Source organism: Mugil cephalus, chromosome 19, assembly GCF_022458985.1.
Source record: "Mugil cephalus isolate CIBA_MC_2020 chromosome 19, CIBA_Mcephalus_1.1, whole genome shotgun sequence".
Taxonomy (NCBI): domain Eukaryota; kingdom Metazoa; phylum Chordata; class Actinopteri; order Mugiliformes; family Mugilidae; genus Mugil; species Mugil cephalus.
In genome coordinates, this window is record NC_061788.1 from 7,542,537 (window position 1) to 7,558,997 (window position 16,461).

At 41.2% G+C, this 16,461-nt stretch overlaps 1 protein-coding gene across 1 annotated transcript in view; it reads left to right on the top strand.

The window, feature by feature from the left end:
• Nucleotides 1-16,461, top strand: part of mtrex (Mtr4 exosome RNA helicase) — a 19,637-nt gene continuing 3,176 nt past the window's right edge. Inside the window, exons 1-23 of the mRNA XM_047570086.1 lie at nt 1-152; nt 484-624; nt 871-937; nt 1,090-1,152; nt 1,273-1,385; nt 1,513-1,687; nt 1,789-1,879; nt 2,487-2,611; nt 2,740-2,838; nt 2,971-3,091; nt 3,173-3,304; nt 7,074-7,153; nt 7,436-7,546; nt 8,394-8,495; nt 9,349-9,474; nt 10,022-10,172; nt 11,018-11,190; nt 11,285-11,353; nt 11,426-11,551; nt 11,927-12,037; nt 12,126-12,314; nt 13,971-14,134; nt 16,323-16,428. Coding sequence (XP_047426042.1) covers nt 52-152; nt 484-624; nt 871-937; nt 1,090-1,152; nt 1,273-1,385; nt 1,513-1,687; nt 1,789-1,879; nt 2,487-2,611; nt 2,740-2,838; nt 2,971-3,091; nt 3,173-3,304; nt 7,074-7,153; nt 7,436-7,546; nt 8,394-8,495; nt 9,349-9,474; nt 10,022-10,172; nt 11,018-11,190; nt 11,285-11,353; nt 11,426-11,551; nt 11,927-12,037; nt 12,126-12,314; nt 13,971-14,134; nt 16,323-16,428 — 2,736 coding nt within the window. The 5' untranslated portion in view covers nt 1-51. The remainder of the gene's footprint in view (nt 153-483; nt 625-870; nt 938-1,089; nt 1,153-1,272; nt 1,386-1,512; nt 1,688-1,788; nt 1,880-2,486; nt 2,612-2,739; nt 2,839-2,970; nt 3,092-3,172; nt 3,305-7,073; nt 7,154-7,435; nt 7,547-8,393; nt 8,496-9,348; nt 9,475-10,021; nt 10,173-11,017; nt 11,191-11,284; nt 11,354-11,425; nt 11,552-11,926; nt 12,038-12,125; nt 12,315-13,970; nt 14,135-16,322; nt 16,429-16,461) is intronic.

The following is a 16,461-nucleotide window of genomic DNA, read 5'->3' on the forward strand; positions in this document are numbered from 1 at the left end:
ATTACCGGAACAGCCTCGTGTTGCATTGTGGGAAGTTTGCCCCTAACAAACATGGCGGACGCCTTTGGAGACGGCTTGTTCAGCGTGTTTGACGATGAACAACAAACTTCCACAAGCAAAAAGACACCAACGAGCGTGCCCACGGAAACGGGGTAAAACTTCTTTTTTAATGAATAAGTGTTGTGTTTGAAATTAGCAGGTTTTTACCTGGTAGGGAACCTGAACGTAGCATCATGTGCTCTCGTGGTAGTTAGCGAAACGTCTAACGTTACTAACTGGTTAGTGTGCCGAGAAACGTTGAATTCAACGTTTTTCTTTGTCTATAAATACTATTTAATCTTTATAATTCGTGATTTTTTTTAAATCAAATATATAATTAGCAGTGTTTGTTTAGCTAACAGTTGTTGTAACGTGCATGTAGGATTTATCCAAAGACAGCTCAGCTAACAACATGTCTGTGTGCTGTGTGTTTCTCTTTGACAGGAAAGCTGTAGGTAAAAATGACTCTGACAAAGATGCTGGTCCATCCCCGCGGGTCAAGAGGGAGGCAGACAGTGACGGAGGAGAGGAGGTGGTGTTTGGAAAGAAACCTCGAATTGAGGCGGTCTCCGCTAACGACCTAAAGTAAGATGAAGTACAGGACTTGTACCTGTGTGGGATGCTAATGTTAACTGGTTGATGTACACACAGTTTCCAGTTTGTTGAGTCCGTTGCATTGAGCATTTCCTTTCTATACACTCATTCTACACACACACAGACAAATACTGAAAGGTTATATTAAACTTCAATTATTTTCCAAGTGGCTGGATCTCTGAATTGATTTGAAACTCGCATATATGTTTTTAAGTTTCATTTTCCTTTTTGTTTCAGCCTTGCAGAATTTATGCCTCAAGTGAAGGTGGAGCAAGTTGAAACTGTTGAAGGATGCTCACACGAGGTAAACAAACCATCTGTGACATGTTTACTATGGATTTTTTTGTCATAAAAATTGGTCACCACCTGTCTGAGGTTGATTCAATTCAATTCAGTTTTATTTCTATAGTGGTTTGATGTGTCCAAACTGTAATTGCAATTGTCTTTTTGTTCCAGGTGGCCCTGCCTGCTAATGAAGAGTATAAACCACTAAAATCACGAGTGGGGAAAGCAGCCAAGGTAAAAGACACGTTTGAATTTGTCAAACTGCACTAAAACTAATGTTTATTTATTGGTATGACTTTTTCAACAAGAACTAGCATTGCTCGTGGTTTGTTTACCTTTTGTCTTGTCTTGCAGGAGTATCCTTTTGTTCTCGATCCCTTCCAGCGTGAAGCCATCTTATGCATTGACAACAACCAGTCTGTGCTTGTGTCTGCTCACACGTCTGCTGGCAAGACTGTTTGCGCTGAGTGAGTGTCATCAATAAGCATGTCTTTTTTTTTTTTTTTTTTTTTTTTTTTTTTAAAGAAATCAAGTGTTGGCAATATAATAGACACGTTTTTTTCTGTTTACTACTCTGATATCGTTGTCTTGCAGATATGCCATTGCACTGGCTCTCAGAGAGAAGCAGAGAGTGATCTTCACCAGCCCCATCAAGGCCCTCTCCAACCAGAAGTACAGAGAAATGTACGAAGAGTTCCAGGATGTGGGACTGATGACCGGTGACGTCACCATCAACCCCACTGCTTCTTGTCTCGTCATGACAACAGAGGTGGGAGAATGTTTAGTGTGGAGGCATTGTTAGATATAGGTCATATATCACCTCTATTGGAGGGTGGAGATGGAGCTGAAAGATGAACTTATTTTCTCCAGATCCTGAGGAGCATGCTCTACCGGGGCTCTGAGATCATGAGGGAAGTGGCGTGGGTCATCTTTGACGAGATCCACTACATGAGAGACGCAGGTATGTACAGAATACAGATAACTCGTTTGTCAGAGTGAGCTGTTTTTATCTTGGGTACAAAATACACAAGTGGTTCAGACCTGTCATATGAATTGTGCACATCCGGAGATATATACGAGGAGGAATACACCTCTAAACCACAACTTGTTTTTCTATTTTTTAACTGTCCTTTTGGTTTCTACTGAGAATATTTTTAGAGTTTACAATGATTTTATTGACAAGACTCTCACTGTTGTCACCTGTTTATCAGCCTCTTTATCACAGTTGCTATTAATTATCATGCTCTAATATTATACTTCCTCAATTTTCACATGCCTTCACATATTTTACATTTGCTTTAGGAAAAAATGTATCTTTTGTGTGACATGTTCTTGGCAACTGCGCACAAACCAAATTACAGACATTGCTTCACATTGTGTGTTTCTTTCTCTGCTGGTTTTGGAAAGCAGGACTTGAGGTTTTGCATTGTGCGAGTCTTCCTTTTCTTCTTCTGTAACAAACAGCACAATGAAATGTGCCCACAAACTAGAAAAAAAGCATCTCGCACTGGGCCAGTGGATAGTAATAGATCTTGTTGTTGTTGTTGTTTTTTTTTGTGTATTTCCAGAGCGTGGTGTGGTGTGGGAGGAAACCATCATCCTTCTTCCTGACAATGTGCATTACGTCTTCCTGTCGGCCACCATCCCCAACGCCAAACAGTTTGCAGAGTGGATTTGCCACTTACATAAACAAGTGAGACGACGTCCTGACTTTTTATTATAGCCATAGAAATTACACGAGGAGCCAGTAATATTCCATAATTATTTTTGCGATTGTTTTTTTCATAATACTTAATTAAATATGTATAATCTTCCCTGTAGCCATGCCATGTCGTCTACACAGACTACCGCCCCACTCCGCTGCAACACTACATCTTTCCAGCAGGGGGCGACGGACTCCACCTGGTGGTTGATGAGAACGTAAGGCCACCTCAAACCTCACCTACACGGGTCTAATCAATCAGGAGACAATTAATGACCCTCATAACCGTGTCATCAGACTACATTTATCTTATCTCTGTGACATCATCATTTGTTAATTCTTCTCTTCAGGGAGATTTCAGAGAAGACAATTTCAACACAGCTATGCAGGTGCTGAGAGACGCTGGGGATTCTGGGAACAGCGGTGGAGGTGGCAAGTGGGACCCAAGAGGACGGAAAGGAGGCACTAAAGGTCCGTGTGCCAGTTTCCAAACGAAAAGCACTCTAAATGCTTTCTGTTGAGTGATTAACTGTTTTTGTGCACTTCCGTTAGGTCCGTCCAGCGTGTTCAAAATAGTGAAGATGATCATGGAGAGGAACTTCCAGCCTGTCATCATATTCAGCTTCAGCAAGAAGGAGTGCGAGGCCTACGCTTTGCAGGTGGCCAAGCTGGACTTTAACAAAGGTATTTGGATTTATTGCACGCAATTTGCTTTTCTCTACAAAGCTACACAACAATCTGCCACAATAAAACAACAACAACAACATAAAAAAAAACAATAAAAAGTGAATAACATTGGTCCTCCTGTTACAATGCATTGTTCTGCTGCGTTAATTAGACCAATTAAATGTTACTGACCGGCCCTCGCCCCCTCATAGCAACACCACCACAAAGCTGCTTAGGATCAGCTAAAAACAAACTGAAAAACAGCTCAAGGTGTTGACCCGGCCTCAAAATTCACTAGATCCCAAACTGATCAAGTATCCACAGAGGCCCCACCCCTTAACCCAGACTCCACTGCCAACGTCCGACACAACAGGACACCCTGAGTTGGTCTGTGTTCATTCCATATGGCCTGTGACTCGGCTGAGAGTGGGTATTGATTACACGGATCATGACTAAGCAAGTCAAGAATGACTGGCATTATTCGCACTTTGTAACAATCCTGGCTACACTTGGTCCTTTATAGTACTAGTAGAGTAATGGCAAGTCATGTGTTTTCGGTTTTTGCCAGGTCATGCGAGGGCGAGCACATTCGGAATAATATGGATCAGAGCTTAGAAAGAACAAATCATGTTTTTTTCTATAGGAAAAAGATTGAAATCGTTTTGATTCGTTGGATTGCTTACATTTTGTGATCTAAATCAGGGGTCCTAACTGATGGAGAGATTAAGTAGGGACCCTACTTACCTACTATATGTGTTATATATTTAACTCGGTCTAGTGCTATTTATAAATATACATTATTATTACCATTTTGCAGTAAATATTAAGCTATCCCTTATCTCTTTACTAAAATATGTTGAATTCATGTCCATTCATCTTCTTCATCAATTTAAATTTGTGTAAAAAAATATATAAAAATGTCTAATCAACCAACGATTTTGCGACCCGATCTTTTTGACTTTGCGCTTCTTATCTGGGAAAAGTTGAACTTCTTTTTATTTAAGCAGTTGTCTGGTATTAAGGTCACACCATTGGAAAATGTGCATGTTTTTAATTAAATCCAGAGCATATTTCCACACAGAAATATCATAACAAGTACGTTTTTGTGACAAATTGCTGTGAGAGTTCGGGAGGGGAGTTTGAATTAGGCAAGTGAAACCTCTCACTAAAATGTTAAATTGTTGGCAGGCTGAGCTGAATGAATCCTCCCCGCTGATAGGGTGCCATGAATATGGCTTATTGTGCCCGCACAGTTGGTGCCGCTGTTTGGTCCAGTGGATAAGTGGAAAAGTTGCTTCATGAGGACAAATCTCTGCATGTTTGGAGATAATCCAGCAGCGGACTGAGCTTGGCTCGTATCCATCTGCTCCAAGCTTTGTTCAGCGAAGTATAAAAAAAACACAAAGTTTTACTTGGGGAAACTTTTCCCTCCCTCTGCTTGGTCTGTTTTTCTTGAATTGTGTGATTTTTATAAATGAGGAGGTTTGTTTAAATGCTGAGCTCTTTCAGCACCAGAGGCTTTTATTCTGCGAAAGCTGCCAGTTCTTTATCAATAGTGCAAAGAACACATGGAAAACGCTGCCAAACATAATTTCTCTTTTCCAAGAGTTTCATGTGTTTTGTGTTTCTTTCACAAATATTGTAAGAACTCTTCGAAATGAGCCATGACTCTGGCCTGAATCTGCATTTTACATGTGCATCTGACACGGAAGTAGCTCTTTTTTTTTTTTTTTTCGGCCATTCAAAGACTCACCGGGATCTAAACAAACGGCACATACGCCACATTGTTTCACCACCTCTGTTAGTGTGCGTAGATGTGTTACGATGAGGAAACAGAGCCACGTGGCTCTTACAGCTTTTCTCTTTCCCATCCAACTACAGTCCAAACCCTTCCCTCCGCTTGACCTCCTCTGTGTTTTGCTTTTCTCTATTTATCCATATTTATTTTGCATTAAGGCCCCCCCCCCTCCTTGTTGCTGTGACACATAGTTTCCTCATCGTGATTTCAGTGCAGAGAGCTGTGTTGGAGTCAGGGGACCAGCTGGTGCCGAAAACCAAATCAAATGATCGTGTGCAGAACTGCTGCTACAAACAAACACACAAAACAGACGTTATGGGTGTTTCATGCAACGTCTGGCATTTTGGTCTAGGTTGTGATGCTAACCTGCAGCATTCAAGGTCTTTTTTTTTTTTTTTTTTTTTTTTTTTTTTTGGCTGTGCTGCAGCGTTACAGATGTTTTTTGCTACCACTGGCTGCACTTGAATTTGGAGAAGTCTGAACGTCCAGCATTTTTCTCCAAGGCCAAATATTTCAGCAATTACTGTGCAAATAGTTGTGGATTTTGTTAGGGTATTCAGGGTCCGCACGGGATGATTTCTGGTGACTTTTGTTGACCTCAGTGACCTTTTGTTCAGCATCAGGAATTTGTGTAAAAGTGAAACTTAGTTTTATGACTCCATAGAGTTTAATTTTAAAAGACTGATTGATCAAAGACTTTTAGTTGCCTAGTATGCTGTTGGTCAAAGTCCTAAAACACACATTTCCTGTAATGCAACTCTGTAGCATCGATCACTCGTTTAATGTATTGATTATTATACAGGATGAGATGTTACAATCCCTTGTGCCAAGATCTGAGGTAAAACACATTTAGAAACCCAATGCAACTGGCAGGCTAGCAGTCAGCTACCAGCTAGCAACCGACAAGAAGTCACCAGCTAACTAGCCTAGCCAACAGCAGTAGGTAAGAAGTGATGGGATATGCGACTACATGTCAACCAACACTTCTCCCCTCTGCAAAACACATTTAGAAACCCAGTCCAACTGTAAAAAAAAAAATAAAAAAGGGACCTGCAGGCTAACAGTCAGCTACCAGCTAGCAACCAACAAGAAAATACCAGCTAACTAGCTTAGCCAACAGCAGTGGGTAATATTATTTGCACTATAATATAGAGACAATAAAGTAGAAGGAACAAGACGCATAATGTGTAAGTTGGGTAAAAAAAAACAACCTAACTGGGCTTATTCAAGGTACCTTCAACACCAAAAAGATAGAATACTCCAAAAAAAAAATTAAACAACAAAGGTGAAGGCCTTAATATAACTCAAATGTGAAATTAAGAGTAAGAGTGTGGGGAAAATGAATATGTGTAATTCATTAATGAAGTAGATATTTTTGCTGAATGAAAATATGAATTCCAAAGTAACAAACCTCTGTAAGTAAAAGAAAAGTAATGAAAAGGAGGATGAAGTGAAGGAATGCAGCAAGAATTTTTGGCATTTATTTTTATGTCTCTATTGTAAACATAAAACGTGGGGATTACGAACAACAACCAGTAAACTTCATGTGTAAAATTGAAAACTCGTGTGGCGTTGAAAATAAACACTGACCCGTCAGACTTTGTTTTTTTTTTTTATATAACAAGAAGGAACATTTCCCAGAACGATTCTTATAAATAAAGAACGACCTGTGACTAAGTTTCCACATGGACATGAGTAGCCAATCAGCCACAGCTAACCAGGTAATGTGATTAGCACAATAACAAGATACTGGCGGCAGTGTTGGTGCATCCATTTATTATTTATCGTAGCAAACCGCAACAGCAGTTTCCAGACAATATGTGTTTTTACACTGAGGCTCTAATGAGTGGCTAAAAAGATATAAGAGTCATGATACAATCTATGGCCAACAGAGACTTTACAGTATTGTTGATGTTTTGAAATGTGCCCCTTTTGTAAGAACACCGTCAGTGAGAAGAAGTCTAAAAATGAACAATGTGTTCGTTTCAGATGAGGAGAAACGTCTGGTGGAAGAAGTGTTCAACAATGCAGTGGACTGTCTCTCTGATGAAGACAAGAAACTGCCTCAGGTGAGCAGGACTGGGGCCTCACAACCTCTGAAGTTTTTCTTTTTTTCATATTTTTTATGTGTAGCCACGCAGTTTTAAGCGCACCATGTAAAACCTCAGGGGGGAAAAAAAAGGCCCTCAAGCTGTTTTTATCTAAGAGAAGTGGGTTAACGAGGCCTCAGACACAGAACTAATGTTAAATCATGATATAAAACTGCTCCTCTGTTCTGTGTGTGTGTCTGTGATCCTGAGAATAAAACGAGCCCATGTTCTACAGTAACGGGTCATTTTGATGTTCCTCAGGTGGAACATGTGCTGCCGCTGTTGAAGAGGGGGATCGGGATCCATCATGGAGGCCTGCTGCCCATCCTGAAGGAGACCATAGAGATCCTTTTCTCTGAAGGTCTTCTCAAGGTACAGGCTCCACACACACTCCACCACTTTTACTTATTTATTCTTCCTCTTCCCATCTTTTTCCTCCTCCTTTATGTTTTTCCTTCTTTCTCCTTCTTCCTCTTCTTACTCCCCTTCCTTCTCCCGATTCTTTCTCCTTGTCTTCTTCATCCATCATCATTATCATCCTCCTCATCTTCTTTTTTCTCTTTGTCATCTTCTTCCTCCTCCTCATCTTCTTGTCCTCCCCTTCCTCCTCTTATTCTTCTTTATCTCCTCCCTCTTTTTCCTCATCTACTACATCTTTTCCTTCACCCTATTCATCTTCCTTCTCTTTTTGATCCCTTTTCTCTCTGTCCTTTTTTCCTCCTGCTCCTCTTCTTCTCCTTTACTAATACATTGTTTCATTCCTCCTATTCCTCTTCATCATCCTCCTCTTATTGTTTATTTTTTTTTTGTTCTCTTCTTCGTTGTCTTCCTTTCCTTCCCCTTCTTTCTCATTATATTTTTCCTCCTTTATTCTTCTCCTCATCTTCTACCTCTCTATTCTTCTTTATCATCACCCTCATCATCCTCTTCATCGTTCATCCTCATCTTCTTCACTGATTTTAGTTATTTTCCATTTAAACAGAGTCACCGATTCTTAAACTTTCACTTTCACTGCTGAATAATCAAAACAAAACAAAAAATTCCTCAATTTCTTCTGTAAATACGCCCCAACTTTAACCCATCGAACACACAAATTATCTCTTCACGTCTTTCATCAGTACAAAATAAAATACATTTGAACAGTTTCTCACAAGCAGCTCCCAGAGGACAACTCGGACAATGGATCAAGAATGACATTGTGCTTTTATTCTCATTCCAGGCTCTGTTTGCCACAGAGACGTTCGCCATGGGCATCAACATGCCGGCTCGGACCGTGCTCTTCACCAGCGCACGCAAATTCGATGGCAAGAATCACCGCTTTGTAAGAGAGCATGCATGCACAATTACTGTCACTTCTCTATTAGATTTGTTCCGCTCATTGTTTGGTAGAACTTTGTTTTCTATAAGCACGAGCAGGAAGACGAGTTTAAATAGTGCGGTTTATGTAAACTGGGCATCCATCTAGAAGGGAGTTGGAACTCGCTGCACCAGTGATTGTTTAGTAAAAAGTGAAGCTACTCATAAACTGAGCTATCTCTGTAAAACAGCTCCGTCCTGTGAGTCGTTGTCAGACGGCGTGTTGCTCTGAGGCCTTTATAAGGTCTTGGAGAGCTGCAGCCTGCGTCGCCACATAAACAGCCACGTATTGTTTATAAGAGCTCGGGGCTGTCTGTGAAGCGCCCTTCATCTCCACTTCATACGCATGGCTTTCCAACACACACACACACACACACATAAGCACAAAGGCTTGGAGAGAAGGCAGCTGCCCTCCAAGACGTTCATCAGGAACATCTGGTGCCTCCGACGGTGCCAAAGCTCCACGCAGGCACTGACTTTGATACACTCTCATTCCTCAAACAAATCAAGAGCTGATCCCGCAGCATGTCTGAAATGAATATCGGGTCATTTCAACACAAAATAATCTCTTCTGCCTTTCGTTTTTTTTTTTTTTTTTTTTGATCCAAAGAGCAGCAGCAGATATGTGAAACATTCGTCTTTACATGACAGCTACAAGACCTCGACTTCTACAGATGTAGACGTTTAGCTCGCCGCTTAATGTTTAACACAGACAGATAATGGGGATCCACCTCCCTTCAGCCGCTTTGGGACAATTTAATCAGTTTTAGAGCATCTTAAAGCGGCGCACTCTCTAACATCTTTTTCACGTGGTCTAGATTACATCAGGTGAGTACATCCAGATGTCTGGGCGCGCTGGGAGGAGAGGAATGGACGACAGGGGGATCGTTATTTTCATGGTGGACGAGAAGATGAGTCCAGCTGTGGGCAAACAGCTACTAAAGGTACGCTAAATATGGCTGCCGTCATATATCTCTGCAGACCTTTTCAGTACTGTGTACACATTCATTTGTTGCAGTAATCGTCCCAATATATCATCAATTAAACACATTTTCCTGCGGCCTGGCCCGGACGATTTAGTGGAAATTTCTTAAGTGACTCTTCGGGACTTCACAGAGATGCCAGCGGAGTTCTTGGCGTATTGGCTTTGAGTTGACACATTTACAGCCCCGCTGCTATAAATACGTAGCTGCATAGATTTCGAGAGAGGCTGTGATAATGTAATACTGTTTGTTGGCGCTGTCATGCCGCTTTACTCCCAGAAAGTCTTGGAGAAAGCTGTCCAACACGTATCTGAGGCTCTGATTGCAAAATCTTCCTCTGCGTTCTAAGCTGAGGGAAAATGACTTCAGCCTGCATTTATTTAGACCTCATAGATTCTTGGCACTTTCAGTGAAACGCTAACAGGTTTATCAAGACGCATGATTAGACACAGCTGCGCTTTAGTACAGTAAAAGTTCTTTATTTTTACGGTTTTACCGTGTTGTGCAGGGCTCAGCAGACCCTTTGAACAGCGCCTTCCATCTGACCTACAACATGGTGCTCAACCTGCTGCGAGTGGAGGAGATCAACCCAGAATACATGCTGGAGAAGTCTTTCTACCAGTTCCAGCACTACAGAGCTCTGCCTGGTGTAGTGGAGAGTAAGTGTTTTCACACTCAGAGGAGTTAGATCAGGGGTCTTCAACGTTTTTCAGGCTAAGGACCCTCAAACTGATGGAGAGATTAAGTAGGGACCCCCTATCTACTATATACACACATTATTATCATCATTTTGCGTTCAATATTAAGCTATTCAACTAATACACAGGTTCAAATATTGTTATTTTTTATTTCAATTGTGTAATAGTAGGGTGGCCGTGCAACTGCCATAATCATAAACGTACCTGACTGGTTTACACAATTGACAGATAAAGAAAATAATTTACAGTTTTAATTTTACCTGTGGATTGAATGAGCTCTTGGCCCATTGCGGGAATCCATTTATATCTTTACTTAATTATATTGTATTCATGTTAATGTCTGTTTAAAGAAATTTAAATTTGTAGGGGAAAATGAACCCTCTGGAGTCCAGGGTATAATTTGCTGTTTTTGACTACTTTTACCTTTATATTTCATCTTAAAAACGGTTTACCTCGACCTTGTTTGGTATGGTTCTTTTAGGCAAAAAAGCTTTCGAGCATTTGAAGCTGCCTGGTGTTCTCAGCTTGCTAGTGTTTTTCTTTTCACCGTTTTCTCCCGTGCACCAGACACACACCAACATGACAGCAATATTCAGGAAATAGTATGCCGTAAATTATTAATAACAAGTCTAGTTTTACTTGGCCTATCATCACAATTTAAAAACTAGTATGTAATTTGAAGCACTTCATACAAAAGTTGAAACGGATTAGCATGTCTGACTAGCATAAGCACAGTGTTCTATAATCAGAGTAAAGATGTGATGATCAGGTGTCTGTTATGGATTAAGGATGTTTTTGAAATGCAGAAATCAAGAAGTTGGAGGAGCAGTACCACACCATTGAGATCCCCAATGAAGAGAGCGTGGTCACTTACTTTAAAATCAGACAGCAGCTGGCCAAGCTGGCTAAAGAGATCCAAGAGTTCATCCACAAACCCAAGTACTGCTTACCCTTCCTGCAGCCTGGACGACTTGTCAAGGTACAGCTTCACACACTGTATTTAGTTTGGTGATATTACTTAGTGATTGATTGACTAAACATCACTTAATAATCTCTTTATTTTACTGCCACAGGTAAAAAACGAAGACGCTGACTTCGGCTGGGGAGTCGTTGTAAACTTTTGCAAGAAGACCAACCAAAAAGTAAGTATTGTTTCACATGTGCATGAATTCATTAACGTGTAGCTGCAACTAACGCACACTTTCCTCTTTCAGACCAGCACAGACTCAGAGCCATTGTACGTGGTGGAGGTTTTGGTCCATTGCAGCAAGGACAGTGTCAAAGACGCTGCCACTGAGGCGGCTAAACCTGCAGCTCCGGGGGAGACTGGGGAGATGCAGGTGAGTGAAACAAACACACTTGGGTGCATATAATTTCAACGTTTTTCAGGCCAAGGACCCCCGAACTGATGAAGAGATTAAGTAGGAACCCCCTACCTACTATATGTGTTCTAAATTAAACTCGGGCCAAGTGCTCTTTATAAATATCCATTACTATTATCATCATTTTGCATTAAATATTAAGTTATCCCTTATCCCTTTACTAAAATATGTTGCATTCATGTTCATGTGTATTCGTATAAATATATAAAAAATGTCTAATCAACCAAAGATACCCCCCTGCAGTACCTCCGTGGGCCCTCTAGGGGTCGAAGCTCCTCTGTTGAAGACCCATGATTTACACAGATGTGTTTATAATCCCTGTTTTCTGTGCAGGTGGTTCCAGTGATGCTCCATCTCCTCACTTCCATCAGCTCAGTTCGTCTTTACATCCCCAAAGACCTGAGGCCCTTTGACAACAGACAGTTGATGCTTAAATCTATACAGGTATAAATACAGAGACGAACATTTTAAAACTTTTAAGATAAGTTATCATCAAAATGAGTTTCCGTTTCTTTCTTTTTTCCATCTTTAGGAGGTGCAGAAACGTTTCCCTGATGGCGTTCCTCTGCTCGACCCCATAGACGACATGGGCATCAAAGACCCCGCTCTGAAGAAGGTCATTCAGAAGGTGGAGGCCTTCGAGCACCGCATGTACTCCCACCCTCTGCACAGCGACCCCAACTTAGAATCGGTCTATTCTCTCTGTGAGAGGAAAGCTCTGGTGAGAAGCCTGTTTCTTAAATGTCAAACCTCACTTAAAACCCACATGATCGGTTATCTAGATTGCGCGCCTTAATTTAGATAACAGTTGACCTTTTTTTGTGAATAAATGTCCTCAAACAAAACAAGCACGGGAAGAACACAAGGGGATTATTTCTACACCCACAACCACAAGTAGGTTATAGATTTGTTCTTCTTGTCTGTAGATCAGACGAAAAACATCACCCTCACAGGCTGTGCTCCAGCATTGTGTTACACCAGCATGGCTTCCTTGCATGGGTAGAGAAATGAATTATTCACAGGCTCTGGGAACACGCGAAAGGCTCTCTAGGGTAAAACCCCAGAACAAAACGTGGAAATAATTCGTAGTAATGTCACAAAAATATAAACAAACAGCAGCTCTGCAACATACAGGCAATGAAAACACTGCTCAGGTTCGTAGAGCGTGTTCTGGTGCCATTTACCATAAAATCAAAATCTTATCCTCTACATTGACACTGATGTAAAGTTACTTAACATTGTGTTTGTAGCAGCAAAAAAACACGTCTCCAGTCTTACTCTGGGCTTGCAAACGGGCACGATGCTAATGGCACCACAGCAGCAGGCATGAGGAAGTAATCATCAGCCTCTTGCAGGAAACTTCCATAGTAGACATAGTAGATCCATAATAGACAGAAGTAAGGCTGACAGATTAAACACCACAACATATACATATGCTGCGACTTCCTCTTAAAATGCAGAATATTCCCCAAACAACAGGTTTAAATAGTTCTGCAACTTCTTCAGGAACCGGTGAATAAAAAGCCTCTGTGTTTTCGAAGTTCCTGGTTTCATACTGTGGCAGGAGGAAAGGCTCATTGTGATGGATGTAAAAGACTGGTTTTTACCAGCGTGGGCTGAGGGAAAAAAACAAAACAAACCTTGTTTGACAATTTGCATAAATATTTACATCTCACCTTGGTTGTGAGCGTTTGGTGAAATGATAGACTGAGCCATACGGCATAAACAGGATAACTTAAGTAAGTTATCCTGTTTATGCCGAGTAAGATATTAACCTGGTCTTCATGTCCTGGGACAACACCCTGCAGCTTGCCTCACTTATGTCTCTTTAGCTATTTGGTCCTAACCGACGCCGCAGTGTTAACACTTATACCTCATTTGTTAAGCAAAGCAGGTTGAACTGTCACACGGAGACGCTCTGGGGCTGGTGAACCATGTCTAGACTAAGCTATTCATTCATTCCAATTCATTTAAAACGTAGCTTTTCCATGTCTGCATGAATATGTGATTATTCAGTTTACCAGCACACATGCACCAGCAGTTTCACAGAAATCAGGCTGAAGTGTGAGTTTCTTGCTTTGCGTAACAAGCTCTGCTGGTGAAGTGTTTGCGTCTTTGGCTCTGAGTTGCGTTGTAACAATGATGAATAACACCCCAAGTGAATAATGAACATTGCTGCTGGTAGATAAGGCAGGCAGATGAACATCTGTTGCAATTTTTCGTTCGCGTTCCACTTCATCACCCCGACAGTTAATTGACTTATCTCATGAACAGATATCGCATGAATCAGCTTTAGCCTTTTTCTAGGAAAAGCTGTGCCGAGATTTATGTGAAACATATTGCCCGGTATAACATTACGTGTGTGTGTGTGTTTTAGCTCGCAGCAGACGTTCGAACGGCCAAACGAGAGCTGAAGAAAGCTCGGACCGTCCTGCAGATGGACAAGCTGAAATGCAGGAAGAGAGTCCTGAGAAGACTCGGCTTCGCCAGTCCCTCAGATGTCATCGAGATGAAGGGGAGGGTCGCTTGTGAAATCAGCAGGTAGGAACGGTTTCTGAAATGACAATGATGTCTCTGTAGAGTTATTAAACTCATTTGGATGGACCATGTTGAGTTAATCAGTCGGCCTCCTCCAACACATGGAGGCCGTCTGTGTGGAGGGTTTCACCCACTAAACACTACTGTGTGGCAGCTTTCTAAAACCCAACAGAGGCCCTGTTCACACCTGGTATGAGCATGTGTCTCCAGTTACCACTTCAGATCCAATCACAGTTCTGTGCTCCATTTCCAAAGTAACGCATAGCACAAATCATTTAGGGCAGATGGGATTGCTACTCACCCAGAACCACAACAATTTGCTATGCATGCAGCCCTACGTGGGGATATGATACACATCGTGGAGTAGGGCTGGGTGGTATGACTAAAAATATATATATATCACAGTACTTGTTTTTCATGCATAATCACGTGTTCACAACATTTTCTACTGGTTGAGAGAGGAATTAATATAGGAGATTGACTAAGGACTGATAAGTAAATATTGTATAATAATCCCACACTACTAGTAAAACAGGTTTGAATTGCCCTTTGTTAGCATTTCATGCTGATGTATAATCTGGGGACATTTACAGCTTGGGGACATGTTCGGGGACAGCTTTAGCCGGGGGACAGCTCAACCAAAAAGGGGACTGTCCCCAGAAAAAAAAGACCCCAAACAACCGACATGGCACCTTTTTTTTTTTTTTTGGCAAAAGTCTTCTTGTTCTCCCGCTTCATTATTCCGACCTTTCTATCTTCACCACATCTCGCAGTGACGCAGTCGCACCGTGTGTGTGTTTAGAAGTAGTTTGCATTGCAAAAGGTCCCGTCTGAATGCTTGTAAATTGACTTTGTGAATACAGTCCTTGTCTCAGTTTACATAAAATTGACGGGAACATTGTCCTCCTCCTCCACACTAGGTGGCGACATGTGTCTTTTCAGCGGGTTAATGCCACATTAATACAGCCCCCTTTCCAGTGGATCTATACGTCATATAATAAACAGAAGTCACTCTTGCAGCACGCTGACATTTCAAACAACATCATCATCTTGGTGTCTAAATCGGATAAGGAGAACTACAACGTGTTTACATGCACTTAACTTCTCCAGTTACAGTCTGATTAAGGCAATAATATGTTTTTTTCGCATGCATGTAAAAATTGGAACGTTCTGAACCCTGTGTAATCAAAGACACCGGTATAAAAATTCATATCATAATGACAAAACATTCAGTATGTACCAGTATACCGCCCAGCCCTATTGTTAAGCACAATGAGCTGTTCAGTCTGTCACTGAAAGCACACACGTTACATAATGTATTTTTAGAAACTTACAAAGTTCAGGTTATGACTGAACCCTGGAAGGATCCATACACACAGTAATGAAGCTGTAAAAGTTTGCCAGTAAAGGTTGATAAGCACCCGTCATAATTTAACTCCACTTGTCTCCTTGCATCAACTTGAACACATCATTCATCAATCACATATTACTACAGTACAATTTTTATGATGGAATAAAAGAACACAGGCTACTTGTTGTGGAAAGGACTCACGTGTGTTCACATTAATATAAGAAAGCGGTCCAGAGTCCATCTAACAAGAGATATTAAAGCCCACAACAGATGAATGGAGATCTGTTAAAACTGTTTATAATCTTTATTTTAATGGAACTGAACTCTTGAAAAAATCTGTTAAAGTCTTGATTCAGTACGATTCCATTCAGCGTAATTTATTTATTTCAATTTTTAATTGTTGTTATTGGTTCCAGAGATGTGTGAGGTTCCAGTTGGCTCATCTTACACATGACTTTATTTTTGTGAGGCTCCTCTCTGTCGCCATAGTTTTTTTTATTTTTTTTATTTTTATAAATAAATCCAATCAGTTTACAGGCCTGATGGTGATCTCAGGGTCGTAGCTCCTGTCATGTTGTGGACTGAGATTTCTAATGAGAGGATGCAGGAAATGATCACACCAAGGATTTTATGAATCATTGAGTCAACAAATCTACGTCGTAACCTCAGTGCCTGAGTTACTGGAGGCCTTCACCACAGTTTCTTGTCCATTTGTGCTCAGATTTAGATTTCATTCATTATTAAGCATCATTTTGGCACTTTTCTTCACGGTCACAATTAGAATTGAACGTCGCCTGTGTCATTTCATGAAGTAATTAATTCTGTCCATCAATGTTCCAGCGCTGACGAGCTGCTGCTGACGGAGATGATCTTCAACGGCCTCTTCAACGACCTGACGGCGGAGCAAGCCACCGCCCTGCTGTCCTGCTTTGTCTTCCAGGAAAACGTACGAACACAATCCCTCCACGCGCCTCCGCAT